Source organism: Nematolebias whitei, chromosome 23, assembly GCF_014905685.2.
Source record: "Nematolebias whitei isolate Nwh7 chromosome 23, NemWhi1, whole genome shotgun sequence".
NCBI classification, from domain to species: Eukaryota; Metazoa; Chordata; class Actinopteri; order Cyprinodontiformes; family Rivulidae; genus Nematolebias; species Nematolebias whitei.
The window spans coordinates 20686185-20711717 of record NC_056520.1 but is presented as its reverse complement, the minus strand read 5'-3'; the positions used below and the strand labels follow the sequence as shown (position 1 = coordinate 20711717).

At 41.6% G+C, this 25533-nt stretch overlaps 1 protein-coding gene across 2 annotated transcripts in view; it reads right to left on the bottom strand.

Moving 5' to 3' along the window:
- Window positions 1-1464: 1464 nt before the first annotated feature.
- Window positions 1465-25533, bottom strand: part of LOC119428804 (N-chimaerin) — a 61917-nt gene continuing 37848 nt past the window's right edge. The window contains exons 7-15 of one of the 2 annotated variants that reach the window (XM_037696487.1): window positions 19663-19789; window positions 19416-19577; window positions 12306-12383; window positions 11095-11179; window positions 10341-10514; window positions 5732-5809; window positions 5500-5637; window positions 1861-1966; window positions 1465-1753 (exon numbers count right to left, since the gene is read on the bottom strand). In XM_037696487.1, coding sequence (XP_037552415.1) covers window positions 1582-1753; window positions 1861-1966; window positions 5500-5637; window positions 5732-5809; window positions 10341-10514; window positions 11095-11179; window positions 12306-12383; window positions 19416-19577; window positions 19663-19789 — 1120 coding nt within the window. In that variant the 3' untranslated portion in view covers window positions 1465-1581. Of the gene's footprint in view, window positions 1754-1860; window positions 1967-5499; window positions 5638-5731; window positions 5810-10340; window positions 10515-11094; window positions 11180-12305; window positions 12441-12518; window positions 12697-19415; window positions 19578-19662; window positions 19790-25533 lie in introns of those variants that run through there. The other variant, XM_037696488.1, reaches the window with a different exon arrangement.

Genomic DNA, 25533 nt, shown 5'->3' with positions numbered 1-25533 from the left:
AACCATTGTCTAAAAATAATACTGAAATAATCATATCAGTGCGTTGTCAAGATATTACAGCATTTTGAGACACTCGGATAGTTGTAAATGGGTCTAGACAAACATTTCCAACAAAAAATTACCTTCACAGCTGCATGAACATCCTGTTTCATGAATTTATACGCCCCAAAAAGCAGACAAGTCTGAAAAATTTTCAGTCAGGAAAGAAATCCTGCAGTTTACTTCATCACACCGCTGAACTACAATATCACTTTGAGCTAAAACTAAGCAAAAAACAACTCAAAGAACTTCTGATTCCTCATCAGCCGTCACCATTAGAGCATAAAAGTCATGAGCCCTTTAACTGACTGACTTTAGGAGTCGTATGCCAGGCGTTAAGCTCAACAAAAGCAGGCGAGGTGAAGAAACAAAACACAAAAGAGGCTCAAAATGAAAAGAAAATCCTTTTTAGCAGCGCCATCAGCAGGTGTAAATACACAGCAACAACTTTGGAGAAAAAGACCAACTTTTACAGAAATAAAACCTGATAAATCATGTAAATTTTAAAGTTAACATCTAAAAATCAGGGTTCCAAACCCTGGTCCCTGAGGAACACCATCCTGAATGTTTCAGTTGTTTCTCCGCTCCTACACGCCTGATTCAGTGATTTAATTACTTCAAGTTCTGCAGAAGCCAGTTGATCACCCATTCAATCAAATCAGGGAAACAAGTAAAACCTGCAGGACGGTGTTCCTCAAGGACCACAGATAGGACCCACTGGTTTAGACACAGTTTAGTCACAGTTTTGGAGCAGAGGAGGTCGCTGTAATGCAAAACAAAAAAAGAAGAATGAAAATGATATAGGTCCAAATCACTTGGGTTTCACACAGGAATGAAAACATGCTTTTTTTATGAAAGAGTGAGTCACTTTGTTCATTCATTCATCTGCTGTCTACTTTCACAAAGTCAGTGGTGCTTTTCTCCAGAGAGGGTTGAACAGACTCTTTGACGACAAAGATAAAGACGGCGAAGAAAAAGATGTCAAGAATACCAAAAAACATCTACATTTCAGATTCTCCAGCAAAATTAAAAAGTTGTTTTTCCTCAATGTTAGGATATAAAAATTCATTTCATTATTTCCTAGTTTTGACATTTCTGATGATTTCTTCTAAAATTGAAGGGCATTTATGATTTTTCCCACCCAGAAAGGTCAATTAATGTAAATCTTTCCCGAGAATACTAAATATTTTTTTAAGTAGGATTAAAAACGTCAAGACATGAATTTAAGAAGAAATTAATCATCCAAGTGATTTCCACAAGCTATTTTCTTAACATTCTCGATTAATTATTTTCTAGAGTTTCAGTATTTAATTCGTGTCAAATATTTAGAAACTCCTTGATTGTGGGAAAAATGACACAAAAAAAATTGTGGGGGAACGCCACATCCTTCCATACATTTCTTCTCTCTTCCTTCATTTTTATCCACGTTTCTTTTTTCTGGCAAGACGCGTTTTGATCTTGCACGTTTCTTCTTCATGACACCGTCCTTGCATCCTTTCGGAGTCTGTTCCTCATTTTAAGGAATGCTTTCATCCCTTCCTCTCAGAACAAGACGTCTTCGTTGGTAATGAGCGTTTCCACCACCAGTCTCTGGTATCTGATGTCGTTGAGCGCCGTCATGGCGTCCAGCTCGGGGGCCCTCATCAGCGTCGGGCCGAAGACGATGCCCAGGTTCTCGCTGGACATGAGGTTCTCCTTCTCGTAGTCGGTGACTCTGGACAAACAGGAGCAGATAATATAAATCAGAAGGTAAAGAGAATTTAACTCTAGCTGTAGGATGTGCGTAATGAAACCAAGTTAAGGCAAAGTTTGTGTTCAGACCTCTTCAGGTGAGCCATGAGGTATCGCAGCGACTCCAAGTGAGCCGGGGGCAGCAGCTTCAAGGCCTCATGGAGAGATTCCAGGCGTTTTTCTGAATCTGTAATTTCTGCAAAACACACACCAAAGATTGAACACTAAATATAGAGCTACAGAGGTGAAAGGTCATAGTTTAAGATACTTCCACTAGGTCCCAGATTTGACCTAGAGCTGATTTAAGATCTGCATCATGCATTCGTCACATCTAGACTGGACTATTGCAATGGTTTGTTATCTGGGTGTCCAAGGAGTTCTTTAAGTCTTCAGTTAATCTAAAATGCTGCTGCCAGAGTCTGAACTGGAGGTAGTGGGAGAGATCATATCTCTCCAGTTTTAGCTTCTCTCCACTGGCTCCCTGTCAAATTCAGAATTAAACTCAAAATCTTACTTCTAACCTACAAAGCCCTCAACAACCTAGCTCCATCTTATATTACAAATCCTTATTGTTTCATATTTTCACAACAGTGTAGAGCTGCATTCGGGACAAAAAAATCTGACTCGGTCCGGCCTGAATCTGTATCATTTTTTCCAAGCCCGACCCGAAACCGATCAATTAACTGTGATTACAGGCTCGAACCCGAAAAAAAACCCAACATTTATTTTTTTTGTAATTAATAAGCTTTTACTGCTTTTGTAAGCAAATCAGTTTGACATGATTTTAAAAAGTATTTCAAAGAAAGGAAGATATACGATTTCTTGTTTATTAACAAAAGTGAGCGGATTATTATATTTATTATAATATTATAGTTATTATAGCTTTTAACGGTCGGCGGACGCACGCGGCTGATGATCCAAGTTGGGGTCGTCGGCCACACGCTGATGCAGCGGCTGAGTCCAGTTTAGCTTCAGGTGGGTTGCTGACAGTGATCCATCTGGACTTTTTTTTTACCTGTTTCAACTGGCCAGTCAGTGCGTGGTCAAACGATCGCGCGCGGCTGGTGATCCAATGAGCGCATCCACTGACGTAATCAAAAGCCTGACACCAACCGGCCCGCCCATACAGCACATTATTTTGGCCTGGGCTGACCTGAATTTCAGGCCGGGCCGGGCCGGGCCGGGCCGGGCGCGGGTTTGAAATGACAGCTCTATAACAGAGCACTTCGCTCTCAGACTGCAGGTTTACTTGCGGTTCCTAGAGTTTCCAAAAGCAGAATGGGAGTAGGGCTGGGCCATATCATATTGTTCACAATAATACAGGTAAAAAAAGCTTGCCCGGGAAAATAAATGATATCATGATATGCTAATTTCATGATGTAAGTACGTCAGTGTTTGCCCCGCCCCATTAACAACCAAGCGCGCTGAACTACTGAATCGAACTGCGCACACTCCCATCCACCTGTCAGTAATGGCATAACGCTAATTAGCTGTGCACAATACTAGCTAGTTAAAATGCTACAAACAAACAATGCGCGGCTCGGCTGTGTTTCGCCATCCAGCTCTAAACTGCGGGTACAGACAGTGACAGCTCAACTGTCTCTCTCCCCCCCCCACCCCCACCAGCGCAACTCGGCTTTTATCTCTCCCCCCACTCCTCTCTGGGCTGCTGGTGCGGGAGCAGTTTGTCTCCCCCGCTCTAAACTGCCGGTACAAACACATGCAGGTCTGTCTCTTAAGAACCACAGTCCATGGACCAAGAACAGAGTCAGGTGATGAAAGACAGAGCATCAGAGAAATTAATCATTCCTGCAGGAACAGAGGAAGTTGAAACACCACAAGCTTCAGGTCAGCAGAAGACACCTTCTCATAATTTGTGGAAGTTATTCCTCATTTAAAGGCAACACATATTTTGTTGTAGTTACATTTATGCTCAACAGATCTTAAGCTTCATTTTATTTAGTTATTTTGGGAAACTTCACCTGCACTTTAGTTTTTGTGGTGGATTTTGTTGTTCTATATTTTGTGCAGACTTTTTCAATCTAAATAACAGAAGGATAATTTTTTTTTAATACTTTGAGACTGAATACTTTACTAAATGAAGTAATTTCAGTAAAATTAACCCTTGTTGTTATTTTAGTTTTTATATAATACTGCAAAGCAACATGTTAAGTTAATTTTGTCAAATAAATAACTATGATTTCTGTTTGTTTTTTTGCTATATCATGAAATTTATCGTTATCGTCAGAATGCTCTGAAATATCACAATATTATATTTGAGCCATATCGCCCACCCCTAAATGGGAGGAAGATCTTTCAGTTATCAGGCTCCTCTCTTGTGGAACCAACTTCCAGTTTCTGTCCGTGAGCCTGACACATTGTCCAGTTTTAAGACTGGGATTAAGACTTTCCTTTTTGATAAATCCTATAGTTGGGGTTGACTTGTTATGCTGCCATAGTGAAATATATTTTTATCAGATAATATATTAACTTAATGAAATGTCTAGATATATGTATGCCGTTTTGTTATTTAGAATGATGTGTTAAAACATGATCTGATTCCGTTTCCGGTAGAAAATGTAGTTTCAGCTACATGCCTACAACTCCCAGACATTCACGCACCCACCTATTATAGAACACAAGATGGATAGATATTATTGGTTGAGAGCTGGGTCACATGATAGAGTAGGACTTCCCATTCGTTGATGGTGGTGACAACTCCAGGAGGTGTGGCCAAGCTCTGAAGAAGATGGGTTTTCTGTTGACGTTCGGGGCCATTGTTTGTGACGCATCGTGGAGTTACAATGGCCCAGGGCTGGTGATCTTGTACTTTACATGTAAAATAAACCTTCTGAAATGGAAGACAATTGCTCCTCCTCTCCCTGCTTCAGATATGAACACATTCTTACAATTGGCTTAGACTACTGGAGGACAAATTGACCCCATTTCCTTAAAATGAATTGTTAAACTGAATAGTTTTTATTTGATACTATTTTTATCTCTACGTGATTCTTGACCTGCCATTGTGTATCTGTTCCTCCTTCCTGTTCCTCTCAAACCCAGCCATTCGAAGCAGATGACCACTTGTCCTGAACCTGGTTCTGCTGGAAGTTTCTTACTCATGAGGGAGTTTTTCCTTTCCACTGTTGCCTTCGTGCTTGCTCAAGATGAGTCTGCGATGGAGTTAAACTCAAAGCAGTCTGCTCCTCAGATAAATAGTGTTATTAACTTACTTTTTATATGGCTGTTTCTGTTCAGTGCCCTGAGATGACTTCTAATGTGACTTCTAATAAACTGAATTAAACTGAATTGAAGATCTCTCAATCAACATTTTACATTCTTTTAGGTCTTTTAGGGGCCGAGATGGTGTAGAGGCAGGGCAGCCGGCTTGGGACCCGAGAGTCCCAGGTTCGATCCCCAGTCACTGCACATCACGTGGCGTCTCTGGGCAGCACGCCTAATCCCCAAAATGTCCCCCGGGCGCTTTCAATAGCTGCCCACTGCACCACCTGGTGGTGGATGGGTTAAATGCAGAGACTAATTTCGCCATTGTATGGAAACATACAGTGCTGACATTGTGATGACATTATTATTATTATTATTATTTATCTTATTGTTTATCAGGCTGCACAATACTAAGACAAGACTGAAATATTATAGTTGGATATACAAATGCACTTGTATTAAATGTTTTTTTTTAACCAAAGTAAAGAATGTGCAAACACCTACTTCCAGCTTCTATAAATCGTGGGTAGGCATCATAAGTGATGAGGGGAATGGGCAGCTCTCTGAAGTAGAGCTTGAGGGCGCCGGTGATAATGTTTATGTCCTCGTAGGCGTTTGAGGAAATGTCCGCTTTTTCTCCATCTGAGGACGAAACCATTCAGAGACATCAAGACATAAAGAAACCAGCTGAAGGCAGGGTTTAGACGATTCATGAGTGAAAGGGGGTGACGCTCACCTCTATCAAACGCCAGCTTGACATCCTCTATCAGCTCACTGAAGCCAGATATTCTGTACAGACCTTCTGACTGAAGACCTGTAAGATTGGAAACATGCTGTCAAGAATTTCAAGATTACGGAGAGGCTTTATTTACTTTAATGAACAAAATATTTGATCTAATAATGCGAGGAATTCCTTGTTTCCAGTCGTGTTTTGTAAAGGGATCTCTAACTAGTTGGAACAATAGATCTTATGTAATAAACAATTACTTCAGCTATAAAAACAAGACTGTAAAAATACATCAAGGCTGTTTAGTTTTTATAATTCAAACAAATTGTTGACACACGGATGTTGCCGTTTTATCTATGTTGCAATGTATTCTGGGTAGATGATGTAAACAGTAGGGGTGTAACAATACATCGATTTCCATCGATATATCGATTCATATAGTCATCTTTAAAATATGCTTTTATTTTGAAATTCCAAAGGCATGCCTGTGTCACCATTTCTGTGCGCGGCTGCGCTCTAATCAACACTGTGGAAATATTTTTGATTCCAACAGAAGGAAGGCTCAACAGACAAAACTCATGCCGTATGCAACAGGTGCCAGTGTGAGTTAAAATACTCGGGGAAACAAAAAATTTGTTTGTTCACCTGAAGAAGAAACACGGCATTGATAGCCATGTTATGTAAACTCAACATCTATTTTTGTTTCTTTATAACTGGAAGGTAATCAGGACACTTTTAAGTTCACTGGTTTATAAAATGCACTTAAACATGAGAAATATGAGACTATACTGAACAGGTCATTTATTTTTAATTTTCCTCATCCATTTTCTTCCGCTTATCCGGGGTCGGGTCGCGGGGGTAGCAGCCTAAGTAGGGAGGCCCAGGCTTCCCTCTCCCCAGCCACTTGGGCCAGCTCTTCCGGGGGAATCCCGAGGCGTTCCCAGGCCAGCCGAGAAACATAGTCCCTCCAGCGTGTCCTGGGTCTTCCTCTGGGCCTCCTTCCGGTGGGACGTGTCCAGAACACCTCACCAGGGATGCGTCCAGAAGGCATCCTAAACAGATGCCCAAGCCACCTCAACTGGCTCCTCTCGACGTGGAGAAGCAGCGGCTCTACTCTGAGTCCCTCCCGGATGATCGAGCTTCTCACCCTGTCTCTAAGGGAGAGCCCAGACACCCTGCGGAGAAAACTCATTTCGGCCGCTTGTATCCGAGATCTCATTCTTTCGGTCACAACCCAAAGCTCGTGACCATAGATCAGGGTGGCAATGTAGATTGATCGGTAAATTGAGAGCTTCGCCTTTTGACTCAGCTCTCTCTTCACCACGACAGACCTGTACAGCGCCCGCTTCACTGCAGACGCTGCACCTATCCGCCTATCGATCTCACGCTCCATTTTTCCCTCATTCGTGAACAAGACCCCAAGATACTTGAACTCCTCCACTTGGGGTAGGACCTCCTCCCTGACCCGGAGAGGGCACTCTACCCTTTTCCGGCTCAAGACCATGGCCTCGGATTTGGAGAAACTGATCTTCATCCCGGCCGTGTCGCATTCGGCTGCGAACCGCTCCAGCGAAAGCTGTAGATCACGATCTGATGAAGCCAATAAGACCACATCATCTGCAAAAAGCAGAGACGCAATCCTAAGGCCACCAAAACAGATCCCCTCAACACCTTGGCTGCGCCTAGAAATTCTGTCCATAAAAGTTATGAACAGAATCGGTGACAAAGGGCAACCTTGGCGGAGTCCAACTCTCACCGGGAACAAGCCCGACTTACTGCCGGCGATGCGGACCAGGCTCTGACACCGGTCATACAGGGACCTAACAGCCCGTATCAAAGGGCCCGGTACCCCATACTCCCAGAGTACCCCCCACAGGGCCCCCCGAGGGATGCGGTCGAATGCCTTCTCCAAGTCCACAAAGCACATGTAGACTGGTTGGGCAAACTCCCACGCACCCTCCAGGACCCTGCTGAGTGTAGAGCTGGTCCAGTGTTCCACGGCCAGGACGAAAACCGCACTGCTCCTCCTGAATCCGAGGTTTGACTATCCGACGAAACCTCCTCTCCAGAACCCCCGAATAGACCTTACCAGGGAGGCTTAAGAGCGTGATTCCCCTGTAGTTGGAACACACTCTACGGTCCCCCTTCTTGAACAGGGGGACCACCACCCCGGTCTGCCAATCCAGGGGAACTTCCCCCGATGTCCACGCAATATTGCAGAGTCGCATAAGCCAACACAACCCTACAACATCCAGAGCCTTAAGGAACTCTGGGCGAATCTCATCCACCCCCGGGGCCCTGCCACCGAGGAGCTTTTTAACCACCTCGGTGACCTCAGCACCAGAGATTGGAGGGCCCGACCCAGAGTCCCCAGGCTCCGCTTCCTCAGTGGAAGACGTGCCGGTGGGATTGAGGAGGTCTTCAAAGTATTCTGCCCACCGACCCACAACATCCCGAGTTGAGGTCAGCAGCACACCACTCCCACTATAAACAAGTGTTGGTGGCGTACCGCTTTCCCCCCCTGAGACGCTGGATGGTAGACCAGAATTGTCTCGAAGCCATGCGGAAGTTGTTCTCCATGGCCTCTCCGAACTCCTCCCATGCCCAAGTTTTTGCCTCAGCAACCACCCGAGCCGCATGTCGCTTGGACTGCCGGTACCCATCAGCTGCTTCCGGGGTCCCACAGGCCAAAAAGGCCCGATAGGACTCCTTCTTCAGCCTGACAGCATCCCTCACCGACGGTGTCCACCATCGGGTTTGAGGGTTGCCGCCGCGACAGGCACCGACAACCTTGCGGCCGCAGCTCTGGTAAGCCGCCTCGACAATAGAGGCACGAAACATGGTTTTATTTTTCCTTAAGAAAAAAATGTTTTTTTTTTTTATTTAAATGCCTGGCGCCTGTAATAGAAATAAAATGGTTAAATCTTATTTGAATTGTTTTTGTAAATTTAATTATATGTAAATGAGATGGGCATTTGATATTGCAATATATCGATAGCAGACTTGTGAATCGAAAAGAATCGAAATTGTATCGTGACAGACTTTGTGATATTGAGAAAAATCGTATCGTCATACAAACAAATCAATATAATATCGTATCGTGGTAAAGCTGATGATTTACACCCCTACTAAACAGGTTGATTTGGGGATAGCTCCATTCAGCTTGAATGTTAATTTTGGACATTTAATTTGAACTGGAGCATGTTGACAGAGAGAAAAATGGGAGACATAGCTCAGCTTTTGTGTTAACACCCGAGCTTATCAATTAAATATTACAAGTTGATCACGTTTGATCGTTTCAACCCATATATTGTGCATAATGACTAATACAAAATATAACTTCAATGCCACATGTTATAACTTTTTAGCTTTGACTCCTGTTTTAGTCTCCACTACAACCGATGTTCATCATTACCACAGAATGCATTGCACTGGTAAAATAATGACGAAGTCCTTTGGTGAAAAATTCAATAAACATTAATACATTTTTAAGTAATTAGGAGTTATCACATCACAAACTACATGGAGATTTAGGGCAACGCTAAAAAAATTTAAAAAAATTACATTGCCATGTTAAGAAAAAAAAATTAAAAGCCATAAAATTACAAGAATAAAGTTGTAGTATTACGAGAATAAAGTTGAATAAAGTCTTAATATTATGAGAATAAAGTCGTACGAGACTTTTTTTTACAGCTGTCGTTAATTTTTTCACGAGTCGGATCCATGACGCGACCTGTCCATCAATCCAGTAGGCGTGTCAGCAAATGACCAATCAGAAGCTAAATGAGTTGTAATATTATCCGAACTCTGACACGATAAAGCAGGGTCTACCACATTTTAACTGTAGTAAAATAAAAAATGTTTGTTAAACTTTATTGTTATTGACGCTCTTACTCAAAACGTGTTCCAATACTGCTGTTGTGTTTTTGTATGCTGCTTCTGGGATGCATATACGTGACGTAATTACGTCGTGACTTTCATTTTTGTTTCCGTTTGAAAATGGCGCTCACTCAGCGAAACTGTGTGCGTGCAGCGCGGTCTTCAATAAATTTGCCAGAAAGAGGCTGAAGAGACCCAGCGACTCACTTATAGGTGCATTTAGCTTCAGATTGGTCATTTGCTGACACGCCTACTGGATTGATTGACAGGTCGCGTTGTGGATCTGACTCGTGGGAAAAAATTAATAAATAAACGAGAGCTGTAAAAAAAATGTCTCATGCGACTTTATTCTAGTAATTTTATGGCTTTTATTTATTTTTTTCTTAGCGTGGCCCTAAAGCTCAGTCGTAACAACTTTTAGTGGAATAGAAAAAGATCAACACATTAAGACCAATATGTGCAAGTAGCCAGAGATCCCTTTAAGGCAGTTATAAAACATTCACAGACTAAATGTAGACAGAGGTTCAATAAAGGATGATTGATTAGAGATAAAAAGAATGATTGATGGTTTCAATTGTCTGTCTGTCTCCAGTCAAGCTCAATCACATCAAGTGTTGCCTCTGATCAATACATTTCTGTCTGCTGTGACCACTCAGACCTCCCAAGGCTGGGGCACTCACTCACATATTCTCTTACCTCTTGAGTTTAGCTCCTATTATATAATCTCTGATTCACTCACCTCGAGCCTCGATTTCCTGTATGCACATGTCCACCACCATTGGCCTCTTGGTGTTGTGGGCTTTAACCAGCGTGGTCAGGTCGCAGCTGTACACCTTCTTGACATGCCGAAGGTCTGGCTGACAGTCGTTCGGCACGACTTTGGAGCACTGCTTGTGAACGTTCAGGCCACAATCTGAGAAAGGAAATGCACTTCAATGTAAGTCAAGAGTTTTCTCCCTTTTGCTGCCGTGCTTACATCAATAATCTAACACCAGTATCACATTAATTTGTCTTGAAGTACTTGACTTCTGAGTGTAATGACAGCCGAATTTAGGTGTAGATATTGCAGAAGAACCCCCACACAGTAATAATCACACTGACAGTGTATTCTCTGGCACCAAAGAGACTTTCGACATTTCAAATTCAACACACACAACAGATGAGTCAACAGCAAAAAGTGACTAAAGAGAGAAGGGGTTCCAACTATCTAACTGTTAACAACGGTGTACCACAAGGCTCAGTCTTAGGACCCATCCTTTTCACAGTCTACATAAGTAATGTAGGTCAGATCATTCCTGATGTATCTTTACATTTCTATGCCAATGACACAGTTGTTTAATGTTGAGCTAGAGCAGTTGCTATGGTTTTTCAGCTTTTACAGTCTGCATTCGACATCATCCAGTCAGATTTGTTTGTGGCTACAGAAAAAACGAAAGAGGACGACTGAGGACATAAATTAAAATACGATGATGAGCATGTGTCTGTATGAATACCTGCACATTTCACGCCCTGAGCGATGAGCCCCCACATGAAGTTGGCACAGTACTCGCACCAATGGGGACCTCTGAACGTATGAACCTGAATGAAAACACAAAAAGGGGGAACATTTGGGGTAAATTTCACAATTTTCAAGTGACAGCATACTAAATACTAAACAGAGGTTCTATTTTGTCAAATGGACCAAATTGAAACATTTGAGCTGCTTCATGTTGATAAAAAATTAAAGGCCTTTAAAGGAAGATCTTACTTTTGAAAAGTGAACAAGTTTTAACATTTTTTGGTTAAATCCTAAAAAAAAAAAAAACAACAAAAAAAAACCTTTATGAACAATCTCAAAGTATGTGTTTGGAGAGGCACCCAGCTACTACAATGTCACTCCTTAATTTGCAAAAGTGATTGAATTATAGCTATTTTGTGTCGGCTAAGATCAATAAGCTGCGGCGGCCATCTTGAATCAGGTTAACTCCAATCACTGCAGTGGTTTATCGCACATTTTACTGAATGGACACACAAGGTTGAATCCAAAAATTAATGCCAAAGTTTTCGACAAATATCTTAAACGATCAGATAGAGCTCGAACTACATGTTGGGAAGGACTCTCAGCTACTACCGCTCTGGATTTTCGCTCAATAATTGCAAACCTGTATGAGTTATTGACTATCCAATAAGAATTTTCTGAAAGTTAAATTAACACCTTCATTGGTTCATAAAACATTTTGCTAACAGGCAGTCAAATGGACCAGAAAATTGGATTTGAGCGGCTTAACGCTGATAAGAAAGGTGAGTAAAAACCGTCCAGTCAAGACGGATTGGGTCAGGTTTTACCTAAACACCAGCAGTAATCTTAAATAAAGGCAGCAGAAACTGAATAGGAGGGCTGAAAGGACACTTGGAGTGGGAGCGGAGTTTTTATCAGCTCATTTATTTCACCAAGTGGCTCTTCACATTAAAATGCTAATAACTTCCATCCTCATGGGGCATTGTGTGCGAGTCAGTGTGTGTGTCTATATTTCTGTGGCGCTAAGGGTGATGTAGCCCTGACCTTTTCACTTCTCATTAATGGCTGCTAGCTCTGAGAATGGAAATTGCTTAAAAAAAAAAAAAAGAACTTTGTTGGAGAAATGTATTTTTCTGACAGTGAACGAGCCAAATCCATCACACAGGCGGCTCACATGCACACACGCGAAGCAAAGGAGCGTCTCACCTTGAAGTTGTGGACCTTCTCGTACTTGGGTGCCAGGTCGCTCTCCCTCAGGGTGGCCCGCCGCACCAGAGACGTGAGCTGCGAAAGGGCAAAAGACCTGATTGGTTGCCAGAAAGTGGAAGCGGGAGAGGCGGGTTTGGAGGGGGCCGGCGTCCGGCTGAGACGGACACCGGAGGCTTTGACGGGGTCCGGCAGGGAGGGAATGGAACCGGCGCTCACGTTCAGGCCGAGAGCGGCGGTAAACAAAGAGCCTTTCGGACTCGTTTTCTTCTTCTGCTTTTTGCCTTTTCTAACAACGTACGACTCTCGACTCGGCATAGCTACGGATTAGTAGATACGTTTAAAATACGTATAAAAGAAAACAAAATTTGGAACAGCTCCCAGAGTAAACTATATAACTACAGTTACACAAGAAACAAGATCCCAGACTGAAGATCCAACACGAGACCAGTCCTACTGTTTTACTACAACAAAGATCAGCCAATCAGATCAAAGCTCCATAATAACAAGGCTCCAATTTCAAAACAAAAACAAAAAATCCGATTTTAAACCGTCCCCGACTCGTAAAAGTTCAACAAAAACAACGCTTCCTCTGGGAGGGTGTCTGTAAAATCCCCACAGATGGAACCGATGCGACAGAATCCCAGAGTCTCTCGTAGGTGAACAATTCTGCCCACATGGCTCAGCGTGTTAATCTGCCTCCTCCATCCTCTCTACATTCACCAGGCAGAGGCAGCGCAGGCATGGGGGGGTGGGGGGAGGCTGGACTAGGATGCAGTAATGGAGGAATTTAACAGGTCACAATGGGAGAGGAACGAGCCAATCACGGTCCAGCGGGCGCTTGTTGTCCGCCACCAGCTCAGTCACCTCGATTGTCCCAGGAGGAACGGAGACGGAGCCGAGAAACAATCTGGCGTTTTATTCATTCCTTCACACTTTCTGTATTCCCTCCATCCTTTTGTCTTTTTACGTGCTTGCCACCTGAGGTTTCTAATCTTTAACCCCGCTACAGACTGGAATAAACATGTTTTAAATAATTTAAGAACAAATCAAGTCTGGATTTTATTAGAAACGCCAGGTTGGGGAAACATCGCGACGGGGGGTGGATGATGATACTCCTGTCTAGATTTAAACAAAATAAATGGCAATGTGTTTAATTAAAAATCGCCCAATAATAAATTCATACAGAAAAAAAAAACATCCATATAGTTGACGGGTCCTTAACCAAGAAATCTGATGCAACAAAGTTCAGTCAGGTCATCTGGATAGTTTCTTTTTTTTTTTTTGAGACGTTTCATCAGTCCAAGGAGCTACAACGAACTGAGTCCCACAAGCAGCACGTTCACATAGTGGACCAAGCACTTTCCTGGTGATAACATGGTTTCTGGGGCCCACCCTCTCCCCCATCGACTCTTCTCAGGAAGCCATAGCCAAATTAATTCAAAACATCAAAGTTCATGCTCAATATTCCAGGTAAAAAAAATCCAGTAAAGTTCAATCAGGTCACCTGGGCGGTTTCTTTTTTTTGTTGAGACGTTTCTTCTTTCAACCAAAGGACTTCATCGCTCCCCTGTCGACTCCTCTGAGGCAGCCATAGCCAAAGTGGTTCAAAACATCAAAGTTCATGCTCAATAATCCAGGTAAAAAAAATCTAACAAAGTTCAGTCAGGTCATCTGGACGGTTTCTTTTTTCGTTGAGACATTTCGTCCTTCATCCAAAGGACTTATTGGATGAAGGACTGTCCGTGTACTGACAGGGACAGTCATGGATGAAGGACTGACGTGTCCATAGGACTATGGACGAAGGGGGAAACGTTTAAAAAAAACAAACAGAAAAAAAAAAAAAAATCATCCAGATGAACTGACTGAACTTTGTCAGATTTTCTACCTGGATTATTGAGCATGAACTTTGATGTTTTGAACCACTTTGGCTATGGTTGCCTCAAAGGAGTTGACGGGGGAGAGAGCGGACTCCAAAAACCATCTTATCACCATCAAACTGGTTGGTCCGCTATGTGGGCGTGCTGCTTGTGGGACTCGGTTTGTTGTGGCTCCTCAGACTGATGAAGTCCTTTGGATGAAGGACGAAACGTCTCAACAAAAAAAAAAAAAAAAAAAAAAAAAGAAAGAAACCACCCAGATAACCTGACTGAACTTTGTTGGATTTTCTACCTGGACTATTGAGCATGAACCTTGAAAAAATCTAATGTTTTGTATGAAAGCTCAGATTTGTTGAGTGTCGTATGCAGATGAAGTTGAGTGCGTACCCATATTTCAGAATTGTATATCAAAATATTTGGAAAACGCCTGGAGTGAACTCTTTCAAACCAAACCATTTGATGTAGTTCAGGAAAACCTTTCTTAATTATTGATTTTAAAGTCTGCAGTGAGTCCTTTTAGATTATACCAGAGAGCTTAAAGTGACGTCTAAATAAATATCGCTGAAAAAACAACTATTTTGATCGAATTTCATCATCAAATTTGTTAAATTAAGTGAATGGTTTTTTGAAGGGAATCGTATCATCTGCGAGCTTGTGTTGGGATGACTGTCAGCCATTACCACCTCACATTTAACTCGATATCTGTCATATTGACTGCGTTATAGCCCTGAAAGCAAACAGCTACGAAATGTTAATGAATGAGGGTGGATATCTGAGAAATGTTTAGTCAGGTGGAAGCGGGGAGGTGAATGACGAGTCAGATAAACAACAAATAAGGAAGGAAAACAGCCGATAGTCGAAGCTCACACTCTAATTAAGACATCACAAATTATTTTACGGGTTTTAGAGCATTCTCCTCTCATTGCAACATTTAAATAAAATCCTTAAACACCATTTTGCGGGAGTCGACACGTGATGTAAACCTATAAAACCCACAGAGGAGCTTGAAACTTAATGTAGCTCATCAGAAAAGGCGATGAAAAACGTATAATTCTGAGGCGTTTGTGTTCCTCAGAGAGAGCCGCATCTGGTCTCAATGTCACAGATGCTGCTGCTGCTGCTTTGTCTGCAAATCCACCCCATTACCATAGCGCACACGTACACTGGACCACCCCCCACCACACACACACACACACACGCATGGACAGTGATGTATGAGGTGCAGAGCAGGCAGCCTTGCACTGCAGGTCACACAGGGTGGCGGTTCAACAACCTGACCACACTACACACTTTGTATACGTGTAAAAATAAAATACTGGATGATTCTGCTGAAGCGTTGTCAGATAAGACCTCCTCCTGAACGCTCCACCTACGCAGCAAAGTTTCTTTGCAACACAACTCAAATGAGCTCACAGCTGAGTGGAAATTAACGAGCCGACGACAAACCGGAGTCTTGTGTACTTTCTGCAGGCAAACCGCTGTTATGCAATTTTACTGCAGAGCCCTTGGCTGGAGGCCATCTCTCCTCTGCATCCATCCTCCTCCTCCTCATGTTCCTGAACACGAGCATCCGTCCTACTGCTGCACTTAACTGTCCTCACCTTTACCCTTACTTTAACTCACAACAAGGCTGCTAATCACGTCCCAGAACATATTTTAAAAGCTCTAAATCTGTGACTATAACAGTGTGAACATTTATGAAGCTTTCACACTATTGTGATCCATTTGTCTTCTGTACTTTATTGAGCATCTTTCTCGTTCCACAGTTTTTGTGCTATTACAACAAATCATATATCAAAACGTTCAGCTCATTCAGGACAATCCTGTGATGACTTTTGGTATTGGTGCAACTTGAGCTTTTTGAAATATTTAGCCCTTTCTGTCATTTTTTTTCTCATAGAAACTGAACTGAGCTCATTTTACATCTTTCAAATCTTTAGATGTGTTTACAACCTTTTACTGCTCCTTTCACACTTTGTTCTGATTCAGCTTCTTTCAGCTTCCTTGTGCAAATTTTAACTATTTTTCAGCTACTTTCAGCTGTTTCTTCAGCTGTTTTGTGCTCCTTTCAGATTATTTTTGCCAACTAAAACATTTTTGGACTTCTAACTTTTTTCTGCTATTTCAGCTACTATTTAGCTGTTTTAAGGTAATATTTGCTTTTTCAGAAAATTCCAGTTTTTTCACTCATTTCAACTTTTTTCATCCTAATTCAGTAAAAATGTGCTCGCTCCACTTCCTTCTGCTAATTTATGCTTAGTTCATCTTTTTTAGCTACTTTTCAGCTGTTTTTGATCATTTCAGCTTATAATTTCCACCGTTTTGTGCTCATTTCTGCTTCTTTCAGCCTAATTGGGCAAACATGTTCTGTCTGCGTTCTACTAATTTTAGCTTGTTCTAACTTTTCAGCTACATTTTTAGCTAATTTCAGCTGTTTTCAGATTAATTCAACATTTTCGTGGTAATTTCTGCTACTTTCAGCCTAATTAACTTCTTTATGATAATTTCAGCTTGTTATGCTCTTTTCAGATTTTTTCATCTAGTTTAAGCTTTTTCTGCTATTTCAGCTACTTTGAGCTGTTTTTATGCTAATTTTAGCTGTTCAGCTAATTCCACATTGTTTTTTTTTAGCTTATTTCAGCTCCTTCGGCTTCCTTCTGGTAGTTTAAGCTTCTTTCTGCCTTTTCATCAATGTTTTGCAAATTTAAGCCTTTTTAAAGCTATTTTCATAATTTTGTGCTAATTTCTGCTTATTTAAATCTAATTAAGCAAATATGTGATCTTTCTGCATTCTTCTGCTAATTTAAGCTCGTTCTTCCATTTCAGCTACATTTCATCTATTTTTTTAATTTCAGCTGTTTTTCAGCAAGTTTTCAGCAATAAGCATTCACAACCGCATTTTTGTAGGAAATGCAATCTCTCTAGTTGGTTTTATTGTTTTATATATTTATTATTGTCTTCTTACGCAGGTTCAGTCCAGTGACAGAGAAATCAGAGGCTCAAAGTCATTTAAGTTCACTGCCTCCAGCACATCTATAGCTCCACTTATAAATGATTCATCACTTTGTGCTCGACTGAAACGGTTCCAAAATAATTCCTTATATAAGTGCACTTGTATGCATTTAAAGAAAACTGCAGGCTGCCTCACCTCTTGCTTGTTCTCAGAATCAGCGAAGACTTATCTCAGTCCTGCTACATGATTTCTGATCTTAAAGAAGAGTTACAATGACTAACATAAACAGCTATTTAATAAGCTTAAAGTCTATAACGTATCTAAATGTTGACATTTTCTAAGATATGCTGGTGAAGATTCTCAGTCATCCAGGACATGGTAAATTCAAAAAAGTTCAAGACAAAAACAAATGAAGGTTTTTAATGGTGTCCTTGAAGCAATGGATGCTAAGGACTACTGTGCTGCACTTTACTTAGACATAAAGCTTTTGACAACTTATGTCATAAACTCTCAGAAATTGGTTCTCAGATCACACCATTGGTTGGTTCCCTAATTATCTCTCAGATCGGAGGCAATGTTCAACATAATGGTACTTCTTCCATTTATCTAAATGTTAACAACGGTGTACCACAAGGCTCAGTCTTAGGACCCACCCTCTTCACAATCTACATAATGTAGGTCAGATCATTCCTGATGCATACTTACATTTCTATGCCGACGACACAGTTGTTTATTGTCGAGCTAAAACAGTTGCTAAGGTTTTCCAGCTTTTACAGTCTGCTTTTGACATAATCCCAACAGATTTGTTCTGCCTCAAACTGGCTCTAAATGCTGATAAAACCAAAGGGATGATGTTTTCAAACAGGAAGCCGGTATCAGCAGTCCTTTCGATTTTATCTTTGAATGGTGTCCCTATTGAGTTTGTCGATTCTTACAAATACTTGGGTATCTTGGTCGATTCGCATCTCTCTTTTAAGCCCCACATGGAAAACTTGGTAAAGAAACTGAAAGTAAAACTGGGTTTCTTTTTCAGAAATAGATCCTGTCTAACTCTGAATGTTAGGAAACACCTTGTAACTCTGACGTTCCTTCCCTCCATTGACTACGGTGACATTGAACGCTCCTATAAGCACCTTGAAGATGTTGGATGCTGTCTATCACGGTGCACTAAGATTCATAACTGGCTGTAACTACCGTACCCACCACTGCACCCAGTATTCACTGGTTAACTGGTCATCATTAACTTCACGCAGACTCTCTCACTGGTACATTTTCATCTTTAAATCACTTCTTGGTCTGCTGCCTTCATACATGTCAGCAGTGTTCCCTCATTGAGGACTGAACTAGGAAAAAGGGCCTTCTCCTACTCCGCTCCCGTTTCCTAGAATATTTTGCAAAAAGATCTGAAGCTCTCGACCTTGACCTCTCTAAGTGGCTTCAAACATCTGCTAAGTTCATGGCAAAAACTAACAGACATGTTCCTGTTTTTGGTATTTTATATTGCTTTATAATGTAGCTGTTTTTGTTTTGTTTTTTAATATAATTTTCTTCCATTTATTTTTCAATTTATATGCTTTTTTTGATTGTCTACTGTTGTCATCATTCTTTTTTTTAACAGGTCTCTCTTGTAAATGAGTCCTCGAGGCTCAATGAGACTAAATAAAGATAAATAAAGGTTGAATGAATGAATTTGTAACAGAAGATGTTTCGCTTCTCATCCGAGGAGCTTTCTCAATTCAAAGAACAGAGAGTGTGAGGTTCGAGTTATAAAGCTAAGGAAAGCTAGATACACATGCAGCAGATTGCCCTATCCCTCCTCACAATATGGGTTCGTTAGGGTCTTGGTTAGTCTGACTCACAGAGGAGCCACTCTGCTCACATGGATGGAATTCCTGATAAGTGTGAAAATGACTGGGTATCAGTCCTAAAACTGCTTTATAAGTCTGGAGGTGACACAAAATGTTGAAATGCCTGTGTTGTGGGGAAAAAAGGGATTCCCAAAACAACAAGGTGTAGGCTTCATCATATTTATTTACAAAGCTTTGGAGAAAAAAGATTTTGAAAGTTGAAATCTGAGACCTCCTCTGTTTAAATATGCTTTCTCTCGTTTTACATAAATGGCTTCCTTCACTTTCTAAGACTAAGACACTTTCTAAGAGCTTTGAGTGGAATGCTAAGAAAATGGGCTCCACCTCTTACTTCCAGATCAGTAAAACAAGAAATGATTTGAAACTCGTTGGTTCAGGTTGATGTCTCAGCTCAGCTGTGCGTCCTTACCCTCTCCTCTGTGTTGCAGTTGTCTTTGACTGGAACGGGTCCGTCGGGCTCCTCCGGGCTGCGTGGCAGGTGCTTCTTCAAAGTTGGCTCCTGGTTGAGAGTGGTGTAGCCCACATGCTCGTAAATTGGGTTTATAGTCATCTTAGCGATGTACTCCGCTGCCTAAGGGGGAAGAGAGGGTCACAGTGTGAACGTGATGGAGACTGAACGTTTTTAGACAAACTGACTAACGCACAAACGCACACACCTTGGTCTCAATGTAGAGTGTGATGAGGCCGTCTGTCACCAGGTCATGGATGGACTCGAACCTCTTCTCTCCAACAAAGTGTTTTCCGTCGTGATAGAGGCGGAAGTTTCTTGTCTGATTCCCAAACCTGGAGGGAGAAGGAACGGAGAAAGAAGGAAATTTGGAGAACATCTGTAACATTTTGATAAACAAATGCTGGGTTTTATGTTGGTTTTCGTATTGGTAACATGGTCAGTGGTTACAAATGTTCTCACTGAAAGTACCACAGTTTTAAAGAGTATTTATATTGGGGATTTCTAGAACAACAACAACAACAACAAAAAATCTGGGACATTCTTGAGATGTTTTTCCTGTATGGGTAATTGGAAACGGAGGTAGGCAGACTAGGGTAATCAGTCAGCCATAAGCACAATATGGCTTTATTTTATACTACATCCTTCTGTCAATGCACTTCCTGTGACAGAAAGGTTTATTTTTCATAGCAGGGAAGCTTTTTTCAGCATATCAGCAGACATAAAGGGAAGTTTACATGAATATTCAGTTTCCCAAAGTGTATTTGCCTTGGCAGGGCGCTCATATCTGCATTATTTTTATTTTTTTGTGAACGGGGAGTGTGTGTGTGTGTGTGTGGGGGGGGGGATGGAGACAGGTCTGTGTTGTGCGCTGTTTGCACCTAAATTTGTCAAGCGGGGTGTGGGGAGAGGGAAGCATTGCGTTATCTATGTAGCTTTTTAGCTAGCGCACTTGTATCGTGCCCAGCTAGTGCTTGCGGAGAGTTTGGTAAACAGGGCGCTCTGTTCTGTTGACAGGGCGGGGCACCCTGCTTGTATAATGGTAGGGGAAACACTGATATTATGATTAACTTTTAAAAGAACATTATTGTATTAACTAGAAAAAACAAACATAATATCGTAACTCTTACTAGGGATGCACAATACTGAATTTTTGGCCGATATCCAATATGCCGATATGTTAAAACTTATTTGGCCGATAAACGATACCAATACTGGTATTTGTTTCCGGAGACCTACTTACAGAGACTACATAGCTTTCTATGCTGTGGAATTAAAATACTACATTATTCTGCAGGTCTTTGTCAGTTTGACCTGCTACCAAATGCAGATGCCAAAAAGGGGGCTGAAAATGTAACAAACGTGGTAAATGGACTGTTTTAAATAGCGCCTTTCTATCTTATCAAGATACTCAAAGCGCTTTACAACACAACCTGTGTCCTCATTTACCCATTCATACAGCACTCTACTAGATCTATACAAAGCTAATTGAACAAATCATTCTAAAGAGACTAATTAGTTGCTTTATCACATTCATACACCTATGGGACACACATCGGAGGCAGCGAGGGTTCAGTGTCTTGCCCAGGGACACTTCGGCATGTTACTGCTGGTGGATTCGAACCCCCACCTCTTGCATTGGAGGATGACTGCTCTAACCACTCAGCCACAGCTGCCCATGGCTAAAACAAACAGACTCATGGCCTGCATACATTGGATTTTGTAGAAAGAATGTAAAATATGATATCCTAAAGCAAAAATAAAAGAGAATATACAAAAAAAAAAATTCCTACACAAAAATGTTGAAGCCTTTAAAAACCGAGAAAAGTCAGACAACTTGTTCACAAACAAGCAAAAGTGGGTCAACACTTTATCTACACCTTTGTAAAATAACTGCAAGATAAAACAGCACTCGTAAATCATTAACCCAAAAATCCAACCTTTCCTTTTCCGCCACCCAGACTGGGACTGTGGTTTATAAAACGGGGTATTTATGGAAGGTAATTATAAGCACAGGGAGAGGAGAGGCAGTGAATGAAAGGCAGGTGGAAGAATTGACACATCTATGAATAGACCGACTGACCCAAAACCAAATTCAAATCGAGCCGTGTGCCCATTTTCAAAGTGTGACGCCTACTCAGCAAGCGATTCAAGCTGAACTGACTGCTGACGTCAATTGAAAAGCAAAATGTGTGGGAAAAAACAAAGAAAACGGAGCTGAAACACCAGTGGGCACTAAAGTTTTTAGCTTTAAAGACTTCATCGGTGAGGAAGCAACAAGTTATATAATTCAAGTTTTTAGTAAGAGCTTCAATGTCTTTTAAAGCGATAACAATAAACTAATAAAACCGATCAACAATTCAATTCAAAAACACTTTATTAATCCCAAAGGGAAATTAAGTGTTGTTGCTAATGATCCTGGTTTCATTCAAGAATTGTTATAGATGCCGATAGCTGTGGGCAGGAAGGATCTCCTGCAGCGAATCTGAAGAATCTGGCCACAGATACCGATCCGTCCTCCTGGATCCAGCTTGCTGTCAGATCTGGCAGGCCTCTTAGTCCTCCTGGGCAGCAGGACTGACCGAATAACGGGCAGAATTCCTCCATGAGCGATGGTCACTCCTTCCAGCAGTCTGCTGAGCTCCTCGTCATCAAGGACTGTCAACTGAAGGTGCCGGAGGATGATCCCGGTCCTCCCGTTGTCATGAGCCAAGTTTCCCACCAGCTCCAGGTTGACGGGAATACATCCACGGTGTCTTCTTTTCAACTCATTTGGGATTTGGGGCTGTAGTTGAGGTTTTTGACCTTTTGAAATGTTAATCAGCTGCTCCTGGTTGGTAAAAAACACCTTGTTGTCATGGTTACGCATCATAACAAATGCCCCAAAGTAAAAAGTTTTCAGTAAAAATCCTTCCAGCTGCACAGCATCCGATACCAGAGGAATCAGCCGAAAAAAGTGATTCACATCCAGAAAAAAGAGGAATCAAAGTCCTCAAAAGCAACAACCCAGAATGAATGCAACAGAGCCACTCCAACATGCAGCCACCCTGAGTGGCGCAATTCCAGAACTAAGAGCAGAACAAAGTTCATGCTCAATCATCCAGGTACCAAATCCAATATTCTCAGTCGGGTCATCTGGACAGTTTCTTTTTTATAGAGACGTTTCACCCTCTATCAGGAGGTCTTCATCAGTCTGAAGAGTTCCAGTAAACTATTTCCCCACCAAGCAGTAAAATCCTTAAGTGGACCAACCAGTTTGCTGGAGCTAAGATGGTTTCTGGGGGCCGTCCTGTCCCTCGTCGACTCCTCCCGGGCAGGATCCACAGCCAAAGTGGTTCAAGGCAACAAAAAAACGATCCATTTTATCACAACAACCTGAATCTAAAGCTTCTAATTTGTCAGATTCTGTTAGAATATCACCTAAAATGTCACTGTAAACATTTTCCACCTTTATCTCATATTTTTCTGCAAATGGTGTGATCGAAATAGCAGTTTCAAATGCTTTAATTCATACTAGAGCCCAACCGATACATCGATATGGCCGATATTTTATGCCGATATAGGCGTTTGGGGACATATCGGTATCAGTGATAATTGGTCCATTATGCACCAATATAAACACTTCTAATTTCCACCCCTAAAATGCTGGGAACCAGCCGTGTCCTTACTTGCAAATGGCGTAAATCTACAATGTATCCAGCAGAGGGCGCATGTACACTACTTTCAAGTCATGGCCATGGTGCACACTTGAGACGTAACACAGCCAAAGCAGGGAGCAATACTGTGTATTGTATTTTGGTGAACAGAGCATGGTAAGTTTATTTTAACTGATCTATAAAACAAATCAACAATAAGAAATTCTCTTCAATCCTCCAACCCGCTTGTCATTAGCTACGTGCCTCTCAAGTTAGCAAGCTAACGTTTAGATAACCTAGCATAGGCTACAGTAGTACCTCGTTTATTGCGGTGGATCCTTACCCTGAAGACTGATAAGTAAAAAAAGTGAAGTAGGAATAGTAGAACAAGTAATAAGTAGTTGTTATATATATATATCAGGGTATATGCAGGAATAATGAAGTTAATTTCAATACCTTTTCAAGACTTTTTCAAGACCTTCCAAAATAAATTCAAGACCTTATCGTCACTTTGTTTTATTAAGCAACAAATCTTTGATTTACAAAACTGCTGTTGTTTTCAATTAAATCCGTGAATCTCAAACCTACAACAGAACTGAGATACAGTGGATAGAAAAAATTTCAAAAGAAGAAACTGAACCACGACTAGGTTTAAGAAAATATAGCTTAGGTTACAACAAGACTCGTAGTTATTTTAAAGTAACTTGGTTGAACAATGGCGAATAAGAAATAAACACAGTAATCATTACATGTGCCTCAGTGCAGTTGCTTTGCATTCCAGCAACTCTTCAGTTTGCACCAGCTCACTGAGTTTTTCTTTACGTCTCCTTCTCAAGACAATGGACTTGGTGATCAGTTGGGCCATTAAAGAACCTGACTTTCCCTCTGCCTGCTCTGCCAACTGATCTGCATCTTTTTGCAGAGAATCGCACACCTCTTGTAGAAGTTTTCTCTTTTTTTTCAGCTCTTCTAACTCAGCTCCAGCTGCTTTCCTCTTAAGGCTCTGTGTGGAAGTTTCTTTCTTCTTTCGTTGCTGTTCCAGGTAAATCCTGTACTTCGACCTTGCAGAGGCAACAGAAGCCAGCAGCTCCTTGGTCAGAGGTACCTGCAGAACACCCCCACAGACACTGACCTTGTCGCAGATCAACCTCAGAGCCTCCATCGTCTCTTCGTGTATGTTGCAGGTTTCGACCTGCTTGTTAACTGAGAATCCACGCTCCACTGTGGCCTGTCCATCCACACACACACACACACACACACACAATTCTTCATTGATTTAAAGGAATATTCTATTTGAGTACTTTTCATATATAAAAATGTACTGTAATATGCTTTATTTAATATCAACATACACAAAGAAAAGATTAAATAGTAGTAAACAAAAAGATTCACTTACTTTGATGTGATGCAACAAGTCCTCCGCTGTTCCATGTCCCAGGAATTGAGAGCCCAGATACCTGGATTGAACGCAGTCTTCATTCCAAAAACGAATGTGCACATCGAGCTGTTTCTTTTTAGTTGACTGGTTCAGAGACTCGTCAAACATCAACACAAATGGGCCAGCTTTGTTAATACTGTCAACGAGCTCCTGCTTAAAAAAATGTGCAAGCCCGAATCGCAAGATGTAACCCGTTTTGTCCTTGCCACAAGTGAATGTTCTGGCTATATCCGAATCTGGAAACATTGATTTAAAAATGTCCGATATGCCTTCGTTGGAATTTAGAGAATGGTGATTCACCGCAGTGTGGAGACACCAGATCACCTCTGCACGCAGTGTTGGTGTGCTACCCATGGTCACCATGATGTCGGCAGACGGAGAGGCAGAAGACAGTGTCAAGGGAGCTTTGGTTGGTTCAGGCACACGGTTAGCTGGAAGCGCTGTCGCTGGTGGAGCACAGAAACTGCTGATAGACATCTGCGTTTTGCGGCTAGCTGCACTTTTGTGGCTAGCTCCAGTCATATGGGACTTCAAGGCGTTTATGCCCATCGAGGCTACGCTCATCTTTTTTTTACAAAATGTACAATAAGCCTCGCGGTTATTCTCGGCGACAGGCCTCAGCCATTCTTGAAAATCAGGCATCTCCAACCAGGAGTCCGAAAACTTGCATTTACCCATTGTTCTCACGGTCTCGCGGCAACTTACTCGAACACACAGACTCAAAGCAGCCGCGCATGCGCACAAGATAGGCCTAGCCGTTAAGGCTGTTGTAACCTGACACTCTAAATTTGTGCGAAGCAGTTTCCGAATCCTCCGCGGTGAGGAAAACAAATATTATTCATACATACTTTTTGCTGTCAAATTATTTAAAGCTAGAATAACAGCAAAAAAAATAATACCTCATCAAATCGCTTTCAAGACTTTTTAATACTTTTCAAGACCCTTAATTTTCCCAAATTTGATTTATCAACTTTTAATAACTTTCAAGACCCCGCGGACACTCTGT